General features: G+C 45.4%; 1 protein-coding gene and 1 pseudogene across 1 annotated transcript; one reads left to right on the plus strand and one right to left on the minus strand.

The window, feature by feature from the left end:
* Positions 1-389: 389 nt before the first annotated feature.
* LOC108803075 lies at positions 390-10,399 on the minus strand (annotated as a pseudogene).
* Positions 6,236-6,914, plus strand: LOC108803079 (histone H1B-like). The gene has a single exon (XM_018574919.1). It carries the CDS (start codon positions 6,240-6,242, stop codon positions 6,912-6,914), a length of 675 nt encoding a protein of 224 aa, XP_018430421.1. The 5' UTR covers positions 6,236-6,239.
* Positions 10,400-13,288: the final 2,889 nt, after the last annotated feature.

The raw sequence follows: 13,288 nt of genomic DNA on the forward strand, positions 1-13,288 counted from the left end.
ATTCTATTCGAGCATGAGCTCTTATATCTGAAGCGTACTATTAAACCATGAATATTAGAAATTACTGCAGAAGTGCAAATGGATTCTAATTACGACTTAATGTGAAAACACTTCGATATCGTCTCATCCAGTGCGGAGAGGTTCATGTAACGTAACATTCGCGGTGTAATCCTTGTATTCATGTTGGTAGTGGATAACATGCAGTGATATCTGATATCAGTTACTATTTAGTCTGTTTCAGATGAACATAAAAGAATCCCGGATGTAATATACAGATCGATAATTATAAAAGCCACCGTTTATTATATCTAATGCTAAAAGTCAACTTTTAGTGTAAAGGTTACAGCTCTTTATATGAGAAGGTGGGTGGCCCCGAGAAGGACCTTTGTGTAGGTGGAATAAGTGATCGGAATGTAATTAGGATTTAACCCCCGAATCCGTAGAGAGTGCGTCCCTGGCGTTTGAGAGCATAGACGACATCCATGGCGGTGACGGTCTTCCTCTTGGCGTGCTCGGTGTAGGTGACGGCATCGCGGATGACATTCTCCAGGAAAACCTTCAGCACTCCGCGGGTCTCCTCATAGATGAGTCCGGAGATGCGCTTGACACCCCCTCTGCGGGCCAAGCGTCGGATGGCGGGTTTGGTGATGCCCTGGATGTTGTCCCGGAGCACCTTCCTGTGCCGCTTAGCGCCGCCTTTCCCCAGACCCTTCCCGCCTTTACCGCGACCAGACATCTCAGATCTCTTCGTTTGTCAGGTGAATTATAGAAACACTCAGCGCTGCCTCTTCCTTTTATAAATCATATGCGGGCCTCATAGCGGACTGGTTAGGAGGCGTGTCCGTGATGTCGCGAAAAAGCTCCGCCTCTCTTGGCGGGAATCCCAACATTTAGCCGTTACTAAGTTTGAAATTCCAGCTCATTATATTGTCCTCTAGTCTAGGGAGATATTTCGTTGGGGAAAAAATACAATAGTCTGATTTTGAAGCCTGGAGTGGAGTGATAAACCAACAAGCAATAAAGAACATGATTGATTTTCAGTACTTTATGTATTATACAAAATGCCGGGAACTGTCTAATGCTTCATCCTAAAATCACCTCATGTTATGACAGGAGACAGCTGAGGTCCACAGAAGTCCTTCATAAAATAATGACAATGTTGGATTATATTATAAACTCTAATAGAAGGTTACAATTTGCCGAATACACTAAACGGCTTTAATATTTCATATTATATTCTGATATGTAATAAATCATAAAGGTAAACACAGTGACCTCTATATAAAGGGGGGATTCCATTGAGCTGTGATCGCAGGACATACTTGGTCACTGTTTCGACTGGGATAATCTGTTTCTGCTGGTGTAACCGAATAAGAATGAGGGGAAAGTTTACGTTATTGTTACAAACGCTCAATATTTTGTGACCGAGTAGGGTGGGGGATGGGTGTAACCTGAGTATTTTATTCACAAGTATACAATTCACTTCCAGTGAATCTGAATCTGCTTCCTTTGCTGCGTTCTTTCTCATAAAAACCGTCTTATGGTGAGGCGGAAATAGAGCTGCTGTTCACAAAACGGCCGCACGATGGCAGTGTTGTCCATTAGAGAACACAAGAATCCCGCCAAAATAAAATCAAAACAAATCTATATAAAGTGAAGGATACATGGAGGGAGATATATATATCTATATATAGATATATATATATATATCTTCATCTCCTTGTACACCGAGGTGTTGTATCCGGACTGACAACAAGGTGGCAGCAATGACTAATCAGTCACGCCTCTCCCATAAAGATCCTCCAGAATCTCCACCATGACATTGTTACTTTATGGAAGAAGAGATCTCAGATCAGAATAGATCTAGGTTACAGAAGGAGAGAAAGGTGTAGGGGAAATCTCACCAGGTCCTTTGGTCGGTATTTGTTCAATGGTCTGACTGCCAGGATGGCTGAATGACTTGACACTTACACCAGCTATGCAGGATTGACCCTTTATCTGCTCTGCACCTCCAGAACCTGTCGGGAACATGTGATTTGTGAGGAGTCCTACGATACCTCAGTAACAGTGTACATAATCATTCTTAGGGTTTAGTGTCCACAAATTCTGACTTTCAAATTTGATCTAATCAGCTTGCAAAATGTAACACCACACACACATTTCCCAGTAATTTTAGGCTCCCCTTTATATCTTTTGGTAGTTAGCCTGGGGCCTCCCCTGCTCTCAAATCAGAGACATGTATTCTGATTTATCCTTTTGGGCACTGGAGTGGAATCATGGTCTTATAAGCACTCCACCACGGAAAGATTTCAGGCATGGTCGTGTCACAGATTTCCCCGGCTGAACCCCTCATGAAGCAGAGAATATTCTGCTTCAGATAATTCCACACCTGAACCCCTATCAACCTCTCTACCTGCACCATTCTTAACACCTAACATGCTGAATGAGCAGGTCCTGGTGCTGATGTAGACAATTACCATCACTTTTGATACAGAGGTGGATAAGCTGCTACATGAACTAGTGGAGGTGGGATGAATCCTAATTGGTGACCTACATACTGTCTCAAAACTAAATTTGATAATTGGTTTTGTATGTCAAAGTCCTAGAGGAGGATAATATGACCCTTAAATATAACGGGGGAAATGTGCTAAAATTTGGCAATATAGTAGAATATAATATGTAGGCTCCAGAGTATTGGGACAGCCCTCCAAATCATTGGATTCAGGTGTTCCAATCACCTCCATGGCCACAGCTATATAAAATCAAGCACCTAGGCATGCAGACGCTTCTAGAAACATCTGTGAAAGAATAGGTCACTCTCAGGAGCTCAGTCAATCAAGCGTACTGTGATAGGTTGCCACCTGTACAATAAGTCCATCCGTGACATTTGCTTGCTACTAAATATTCCGCGGTCACCTGTTACTGGTATTATAACAAAGTGGAACAACAGCAACTCAGCCACAAAGTGGTAGGCCATGTACAGTGACAGAGCGGGGTCAGCACATGTTGAAGCGCACAGTGCGCAGAAGTCGCCATCTCTCTGCAGACTCAATAGCTACAGACCTCCAAACTTCGTGTGGCCTTCAGATTGGCACAACAACAGTGCGTAGAGAGCTTCATGGAATGGGTTTCCATGGCTGAGCAGCTGCATCCGAACCTTACATCACCAAGTGCAATGCAAAGCATCGGATGCCGTGGTGTAAAGCAAGCCGCCACTGGACTCTAGAGAAGTGGAGGCGTGTTCTCTGGAGTGACCAATCACGCTTCTCTGTCTGGCAATCCGATGGACGTGTCTGCGTTTGGCAGTTGTCAGGAGAACGGTACTTGCCTGACTGCATTGTGCCAAGTGTAAAGTTTGGTAGACATGTGCGATTAGTTCGGAAACATATGTTTTTCAGACAACTTTTTGTTATTCGGAGATTTGGATGTATCCGCATTTCTGAATAACAGATATGAATGAAAATGAATCTGAAATTCGTTAGCAGTCGTGTCCTTTATGCATTTTCGTTTGTGGACAAATTTTCAGCAAAGTGACATTAAAAAAAATAATAATATCACTTTGCTGCAACAAAACAAACAACAATAAATTTTGTACAGACTACGGCTAACAGGTTTCATCTGAATCCTTAAACAAATTCACTTTCGGAACCGAATCCCGAAAAACAAAATAACGCAAAATCTGAATCGAAACTAAACATGTGCACTGACAATACATTTGTGTAAAGTTTGGTGGAGGGGGGGTTATGGGGTTGGGCTTGGCCTCTTAGTTCCTGTGAAGGGACATTTTAAGGAATCAGCATACCAAGACATTTTTGACAATTGCATGCTCCCAAATGGGGGTACACAAGCATACTCATATTGGATACAAGTAGTAATTATGTTTGATACATATTGACTATGGTTTATTGTAAGAGGGTCCAGCAGTTATCTTGTAAAGCAATCACTTCCACACGAGAGGCCCTAAATACTTTCAGCATAAAGCAGTAAAGTGTAAAGCAGTAAAACAGAAACCCTTCTAGACTCCAATGACATAGAAGTCAACAAAAAGGTGAAAAACACCAAGCAGACATAAAGTACAGAAAACTACTGAAATAAACACAAATGAAACAGAAAATACCTATTACACTTAGAACTGAATGTTAAACAGGGGGTATAGATGTATCCTAGGGCACCATGGATGAACTGTTGATATATGGAGGGAAGCCTGGGGTCAGTGTAACCACATGTGGAGACAAAGTCTTCTTTTACAGAAAATTGCCTTTAACTGAGATACATTTTACTGTTGATTTATGTTTAAAGTATTTGGTTACAATGTTCCTCACAACAACAAATTCTGATTTGTTATATTGTTTGATTGGTATATTATCCCTATTAAATGCTGGGATGACATCTGGAAGGGGGTCCAGATCCTAATGAACACTTTACCTAGCTGAGGGTCTCCAATGCTGTGCGGAGTCTCATCTCTTGATACTATTAGCCGGAATGGAAATCCCCAGCTATATGGGATGTAGTGTTTTCAGAGGTGGGTGGGGTTTGGGGGCGGTGGTAGATATTTTTTTTTCAACCTGCACTTACTAAGTTTAGTTTGAGAGGGATTGCTAAAAGTTAAAGATTTTTCTCAACTCGATCATCCATGGTAAACTTGTTGGTGGTGGTAGACATGTGCGATTTGTTTTGTTTCGAATCGAATCGAAATTTCGAAAATTCAGACATCCGGATGTATCCAAATTCCGAATGACAGATATAACGAATGCAAACAAATCCAAATTACCGATTCCGAAATTCGTTAGCGGTAGTCTGGATTAAATTTTGTTTGTTGGACAAAATTGTGTTGCAGCAAAATGAGAGTAGAAAAAAAAAGATATCTTTTTTTTTTAGTCTGCAGAAGAAAAAAAAAAGTGTGGGGTTCCCCCCCCCCAATTAATACCAGACCATTTAGGTCTGGTAGGAATGTTAGGAGGGACCCACCCCCCAAGTTGAAACCAAAAAAAGTGTGTGGGGTTCCCCCAAAATCAATACCAGGCCCCTTAGGTCTGGTAGAAAATTTAAGAGGGAACCCCAGCCCCCCAAAAGTGGGGAAAAAATGTGGGGTCCCCCTAACATTCCTACCAGACCCTTGATCCGAGCACTGGCCAGGCAGGGCAGGAAAGGGTGGGTGATGATTGAGCGCCCTCCCTGGGCCTTAACCAGGCCATTTGCCCTCTGCATTGGGAGTGTGTCCCCATGGGGACAAGGGTCTCTTCCCCACAACCCTGACCCGGTGGTTGTGGGCAGTGGCAACTCTAGGAACAATATGGGTGGCACCCTCCCAATGACGAGGGCCCCCCCCTTTCTGTCCCTGCTGGGACAGTGCTCGGACCCCCCATAGACTATACTGTAATGTCATTTACTGAACAGTTGTGAATTGTTAAACATTTATCAGGATTCTTTAAACTATGAGAGATATAATTATGAGTGATTCATTCTTTGGCAAAATTATGTATTTGCTCTATACAAGGACGTGAAGAAAACTTCATATTTATACAGTGATATGAGAATAATCTTATACAATGTTTTCAGATGACAATATATTGATGATGGGGGTCAGATAATGATACATAGGACACTAAACATGCCATTGAATACTCAGCAGACACATTGTATCTAGAATGATCTCTCCCCATCACATAACACAAGGCTCTCATCATGTCACCGCCTGATGTTTTTGTTCCAGGCTCCTTCTCCTCACCTATAGATGACTAGAGTTGTGTATTATAGGGAAATGTCTCCTGATCATCACTCTTCACTCATCTCATATGAAGATCATTCTAGTGGGAGATGTGACAAGATGATTTCATGTTTATTATTCGTCTCTAAAACAAGGTAGAAGGAAGATTGTGACCCCCACTCAGGAGGATGCTTGTCTTTGCCGCCTCTGTGTTCAGCCTCCTCAGCAGCTCCTGACAGCTGTAAGTGACACCCCGATAAGTGACAGTCCAGAGATCAGATCGGGACCCCGATGAAGATCGGACATCGTTCTATTTCAGATAAAAGTCGTTTTTCTCTCTACGAGGGAAACACAACAGGAGAGAGAAGATTCCACAACTGCAGAGGGAGTCAGTGGGCGTGTCTGATGAGTGACCAATAGCAGTGCACAGAAATGGATCCGTACCAACCAATAGCAGGGCATAACGTAACTATATAAAGCCAGAGTGAGACGAGCGTAACAATTGTCGTTTTCTAAGACTCGTTAGAGAATCATGACAGAGACTGAGATCGCCCCGGCCGTCTCTCCTCCAGCGGAGCCTGCCGCCAAGAAGAAGCCGACCAAGAAGGCGGCGGCGGCAGCAGCCGGAGGAGCCAAGAAAGTCCGCAAGAAGCCGGCCGGTCCCAGTGCGGCCGATCTCATCCTAAAAGCCGTGGCCGCTTCCAAAGAGCGCAGCGGGGTCTCCCTGTCCGCCCTCAAGAAGTCTCTGGCCGCCGCAGGATACGATGTGGACAAGAACAACAGCCGACTGAAGATCGCCCTCAAGGCTTTGGTCACTAAGGGGAGCCTACAGCAAGTCAAAGGCAGCGGAGCCTCCGGATCCTTCAAGATCAACAAGAAGCAGGAGAGCAAAGACAAGGCTGTGGCGGCCAAGAAGAAGCCAGCAGCTGCCGCCAAGCCCAAGAAGCCAGCAGCCGCCAAGAAGACAGCCAAGTCCCCCAAGAAGAAGCCGGCACCTAAGAAAGCCCCAATCAAAGCCAAGAGCCCCAAGAAGCCGGCCGCCAAGAAACCAGCTGCTGCCAAAAAGAGCCCCAAGAAGCCCAAAGCTGCAGCCAAGCCCAAAAAAGTAGCCAAGAGCCCGGCTAAGAAGGCGCCGAAGCCCAAGACAGCCAAGAGTCCGGCTAAGAAGGCAGCCAAGCCTAAGAGGGCTGCTCCCAAGAAGAGATAAGACGGAGCTTCTCCATTCATCTCCTCCACACCCCAAAGGCTCTTCTCAGAGCCACCCACCTTCTCCCAAAAGAGCTTTACATATGTACTGCGACCAGGGGGAGGTGTGTACACCATACAGAGTCTATATGAGGTCATTAAATCTCCGGGTACTAATAGTTCCATGACATTGATACTTTGAGCTATCTTAAAGAAACCATGGAAACATTATATGAATCCTATAGATTCTCATCTTATAAAGGATCTTTCCAGAGCCCCAACCTGTCTGCGGATTGGGGAGGTGGAAATCCTACTGAATTCCTGCACATGGTCGGCGAGATTTCCAGGGACTGAGAAGCTGCTTCTTCTGTTTTGTTTTTAATGCAGCTGCTTGAAATGATTTGGATGTTATAAAGCAAAGTAAATCTTATGATCAGAAGACTGTAGGTGTCAGGAAGATCTGTAACAAGAACGTTTACACACACACACACACACATCGGTTTAGCAGCTTCCACATGTTACATTTGGAGGGAAACAACTGCACTTCCGGCTTTATTTCAGACGTCTTGTGTTGTGGTGTGATCCTCTAAACATTCTTATTGGCGGAGTTATTTTTGAATTGATCTTTAATGTCGCCGCCTTTAAAATTATAGCAGCAACAGTTGGGTAATAGTGAATAAGAGTCTGCAGAACCATCAAATATAAATGTTAGAAATTCCCCACAAAGATCAATCATTTCTCCAGCTTCTCATCTGCACAGCCCCGGCAGAGTTCTCTGATGTGGTACCGGAGGTGATAGTCCAGGACATCACAAAGCTCCCATATGTTCTTGTTTGCAGCTTGTTCCACAGATCTCTAACTCAACCTCCTAATAATGAAAACTAGATCAGAAATTCACAAATCTCTGCAAAGTGTCAGCACTTCACAGAGACACTAAGACTAACAATGTGTACCTTCCTTCAACGATGTCTCTGTGAGAGAAACATTGTATCAAAGACGGAATTGCAGAGACCTCGTAATAGAAAATGTCTCCTCTATACACCGGAAGTGTGAAATGTTACTGTTATGGATTTGTATCTAAAATTCTTCCTGCTCAGCTTTATGATTCCCACACGGAGCTCCTGAACACTAGCTCTGATGGTAAGAAAGGTAGAGTGAGCTGAGCTAAGCCCGGGGCTCTGTACAGAGGCCAGCGGAAATCATAAAGCAAATGTGTTTCTACAATTCTCGGCGCCGACATGCTGTATATAGCTCTTTATAGGGAGAATGTGGGGGCTCTGAAAAGAGCCTTTGTGTTGTGTAATGATGATGATGGCGGGGTCTCTTATGCCCTCTCCCCTCGGATCCTGCGGGCCAGCTGGATGTCTTTGGGCATGATGGTGACCCTCTTGGCGTGGATGGCGCAGAGGTTGGTGTCCTCGAAGAGTCCTACGAGATAAGCCTCGCTGGCCTCCTGCAGAGCCATGACAGCCGAGCTCTGGAAGCGCAGGTCGGTCTTGAAGTCCTGGGCGATCTCGCGGACGAGGCGCTGGAAGGGCAGCTTTCGGATGAGCAGCTCGGTGGATTTCTGGTAACGTCGGATCTCTCGGAGGGCCACAGTGCCGGGCCTGTAGCGGTGAGGCTTCTTGACTCCGCCGGTGGCCGGGGCGCTCTTGCGGGCGGCTTTTGGTGGCCAGCTGCTTGCGGGGAGCTTTCCCCCCGGTGGACTTCCGGGCTGTCTGCTTAGTTCTCGCCATCTCTTCTTAAAGCTCCAATTGAACGACTAAACTACTGCCGCTCTGCAGCGATATTTATCATGCTCGGAGCTTTCCCTACTACATACATGAGAAGATATCAGTACGATTAGTAGATGGAAAGATTAGTTCATCAGTCTTGTCGATTTCAGTTTGCGGTTCATTGTAACATTTCACAAATCATCCGGTTTAATTATATTCTTCCGGCGCGGTTAGACTTCTAATGAACTCCTCACACCGGGAGGATTGTTCCCGGATTCTAATGTTTAGAAAAGTTCCATTACAGCGGTGGCACAAATTGTAGACACTTTCCGAAATGTTTGGGGTCTTTGCAGGCTTATAGGAAATGTTACTTTGCACCAAATGCAAATATTTATATGTAAATGTAAAGACAATGTCACGCTGAATGCAATCCTGGAAACAGAATGTAAATATATTCAGTACAACACAAGTTATGATGACTTAAGTCTAACAAAGAAACACAAGTGGGATACAGTAAAAAAGCGGAAGTTAAGAGGAAACCCTGCTGGCCAATCACAGTCCTTGCTCTGGGGACCAATCAAATGGCAGTAACTGCAATGCAGAATGAGAAGCTGAGGGAAGTCAGTGTTGCGGTGTGTTCTGGTATTTGGAGCGATGAAAGTGAGATTTCCTCATCTGGTAGTGATGACTGAAAATAGGAGAGACGTAGAGTAGGCGAAGAGCTATATCCTGACTACATGGAGGCCAATATACAGCGACCAACAAGACTCATGATTTGGGCATGTATGGCAGCATACGGTGTTGGTCGCCTTCATGTAATGGACGCCCGAAAATACATGAACTCCATCCTGGAACCAAAACCTTCCACTAGGGATCTCTTTGCCAACAATGCACCGTTTCTAGTTCTAAAGGATTTAGCAAACATGCAATCAGCACCGTTCACAACAAAGTCCATCCCATTGCTGACCTGCCCAGGAAGCAGCCCGGACCTGAGCCCGATAGAGAATGTGTGGCACCGTTTGGAAAGCCTTGAGACTAGAATTGCTTCCTGTGCAGTATATTCAGACCTGTGATTACGATTTGGATATTCTGACTCATGTGATATGGAGATCGGATCCTAGATAAGAACACACCGGCAGCATTAGACAAATGTTTACTCTGCACACTCCAGACTTGACTATGAGCTGCTCCAACAGTTTGTATTGTAAAGTTCTATCCTCCGCTTGCCGATTATGCGAGTTACTAGGTTATTTAGCTGCACCAATGTACAGGTAGATAATATTATACAATCTAAAAATATGGATCACTCCTTGAAGAGATTTCACTTTATCGTTGGAGTGATTACTAATGAATACTAACCTTTGATCATCGAATCATGATGGTTACTAACCAGGTTACAGCACTTTCTATGAGAAGGTGGGTGGCCCTGAAAAGGGCCTTTGGGTATATGAAACGGGCTGATGAGTTATAGCTTAACCTCCGAATCCGTAGAGAGTGCGTCCCTGGCGTTTGAGAGCATAGACGACATCCATGGCGGTGACGGTCTTCCTCTTGGCGTGCTCGGTGTAGGTGACGGCATCGCGGATGACATTCTCCAGGAAAACCTTCAGCACTCCGCGGGTCTCCTCATAGATGAGTCCGGAGATACGCTTGACACCCCCTCTGCGGGCCAAGCGTCGGATGGCGGGTTTGGTGATGCCCTGGATGTTGTCCCGGAGCACCTTCCTGTGCCGCTTAGCGCCGCCTTTCCCCAGACCCTTCCCGCCTTTACCGCGACCAGACATCTCAGATCTCTTCGTTAATCAACCAAACGATGTAAAAACACAGCGCTGGTCACTTCCTCTTATAGAGAACGAGTGGACCTAATGGGAAACTGAGAGCGGGAGGGGGTAAGGAGGCGTGTCTGTTATGCTCAAACGCTCCGCCTCTCTAGGCCTGAATCGTCCCAACTCTCAGCCGTTACTCGGTTTGAAATTCCCGCTTATTAAATTCTCCTTCGTCATCTACAGAAAGATTTTGATCGAGTAAATAAAGCGGTTTACTTTTACCAGCAAAATGTACACTTAATTTAGAGATTATGATGGAATCCCAAATTGTCATTGTATTATTAGAACGTCTATAGACCTCCGCTGTCTTCTGTGACACAGATCCCTGCAACCCCCTTTCCCCACAGGACACTCCTCTGACATTTATCCTAAATACATTCTAGACTTTTCTCGGTTCTAAGAAACGGGACATCATAGTTTTAGAGGTAAATGGGATTTCTTATTTCCAGATAGAATCGGCAGTTTAAGCCTTTGTCTTCACACTCTCACATTTGGTGGTATTACCGGTCTGATTCCACATCTGTAACGTCAATCAGGTTCAGGGATTCCCTCCATCAGACAATAACATGGATAATAATGCTCAGCGGTGAGGGGGCACGTGATCAATACAAGTATTCAATACAATTCAGCAATTAAAGGGTTGGAGGGGGGTGGGAGATGCTGGTGATATAGTGCTCACTTTTATTATAATGCATTGCTCGGACTTGTAGTCCTGCTTAGCTGGTGGTATTTTGCATACCTGTATGATGATTATACAGCAATGCAGAATTGCACCAACTATGTAGGACTACAAGTCTCAGCAATGCATTATAATGCATTGTAGTGTTTGTGGGGGGGTTGCTGGTGGTATTTTGCATAGCTGATTTTTATTATAATGTATTGCTGGGACTTGTAGTCCTGCTTAGCTGGTGGTATTTTGCATACCTGTATGATGATTATACAGCAATGCAGAATTGCACCAACTATGTAGGACTACAAGTCGCAGCAATGCATTATAGTGGGGGGGGGGGTTCTTCTATAATAAAAAGAGCGGTTTAGTGAACCATGAGCCATTTAAAAGATCAGGATCTTTTCAGTGAGCGATCCGTTGAGGAACGCTCATGCAGATGAACCGTTTTGCCCATCTCTATTTTATACACATTCACATCTTGTATTAGGAGCTCTCTGTGTGGAGATGTGGGTGGCTCTGAAAAGAGCCTTTGGGTTCTGTAATGGAGGTTTATGCTGATGGATGATTACTTGGCCTTGGAAGCTTTGTGACTTTCGGTCTTCTTGGGCAGCAGCACGGCCTGGATGTTGGGCAGGACTCCTCCCTGGGCGATGGTGACCCCACCGAGCAGCTTGTTGAGCTCCTCGTCGTTGCGGACAGCCAGCTGGAGGTGTCGGGGGATGATGCGGGTCTTCTTGTTGTCCCGGGCAGCGTTGCCGGCCAGCTCGAGGATCTCAACAGTCAGATACTCCAGAACGGCTGCAAGATAGACAGGAGCTCCGGCCCGCAAATTGAGCAGGCATCTGGCACTCCACTCCCTCAGGCAGGCCCACTATGCGCACATTATAGCGCCGCATTCTATTTTCGGAGTCATCTACCTTTGCTGCCAGCTTCTTCACGGTGAGTTGCAGGTCTTGTATTGCATTAGCATGCTCCTGGACCGAGTCCTCCACCCCAGACACCCGCGCCTCCGCCTGGGACAGCCAGCCCCGAATTTTGTCCAGATCATGTCTGATTAATGTGCACTCCACCGCCAGATGGTCAATTTTTGCTGTGAGGGTTATTTTACAGCCCTCTATGGCCTCCAGGATAGATGTCGTCTCAGCCCTCTCCTTTCTTGTGGTCGGTGGGGAGACAGGTTGCTCCGGAGGGGCCAGCGCCTCCTCAGCAGCGTGTGCAGCTACTCCCTCCATGCACGAGGTCCGGCGAGCACTCACAGGGAGCAGGGGACGGAGGCAAGATGGCGGCGGCGAGACATGAGGCCGCACGCTGGGATCTTCTCCAGCCTCCTTTTGGAGTGTTACCTCGCTTGCCAGACCTAGAGGGCATATCCCCCTGCTCCGGACATCCACCGGAGCTCGGGTGTAAAGTACAGGAGCCGAGTTTGCAGGATTAAAGCCGGATAAAGCTCAGTGTGGCGGCGTAGCTCACTCAGACACGTCCGTTCTGCTTCACATCCCGGCCACGACCCAACGCTTTTGTTTTTAAAGTTTATTGACACTGATGAGAAAATGTATCATGTATAGGGGCAGATTGGGTTCATGTAAATATCTGATTGGTTGTTGGGGATACTGTTTACTTTTCTTATATTTTTTTAGATTTGACAACCTGTTTTATTTTATGTTTGTGTCATGTTTTATGTGTATCTGCTGTATAATAGTCAGATTATATCCTTTGGTGTGGTTTGTAATAGACGTGCAGGGCAAAAAAAAAAAATGGTTCAGACAAACAAATGAAAATCATTGTTATTTGTTTCATCAAAGGAAACAGATTTTAATGCTCTTTCAGATACTGAGGCAATGAGCCTCCAAAACCGCAGAAAGAAATTGCAGATCGAGCAGCCGCCGTTATTTTGGAGTATATCTTGGTATACATCAAGATGGCGGAACCTGAACATGTGGGCGCTGCCATCTTGGAGTTTTCAAAGGTATTTTCCAAAATGACGGAGCTCATGCGCAGAACACACTGGCGGCCGATATGGCCGCTGCTTGTTTATGCAGATGGGGCTTGCATATGGGCTGAGCACAAGGGGTCCCCATGTGTTGTCACTCCGCCCCGATTATTATTATTATTACATACTAGTTATATAGTGCCAACAGTTTGCGCAGCGCTTTACAATGTAAGGAAGACATTACAGTTACAATAC

The sequence above is a fragment of the Nanorana parkeri genome, unplaced genomic scaffold (genome assembly GCF_000935625.1).
Source record: "Nanorana parkeri isolate BGI_ZX_2015 unplaced genomic scaffold, ASM93562v1 scaffold3367, whole genome shotgun sequence".
Lineage (NCBI taxonomy): Eukaryota > Metazoa > Chordata > Amphibia > Anura > Dicroglossidae > Nanorana > Nanorana parkeri.

What these genes read in the sequence shown, in the direction of transcription:
- LOC108803079 (XM_018574919.1), top strand. Translation starts at nt 6,240, where the DNA reads ATGACAGAGACTGAGATCGCCCCGGCCGTCTCTCCTCCAGCGGAGCCT.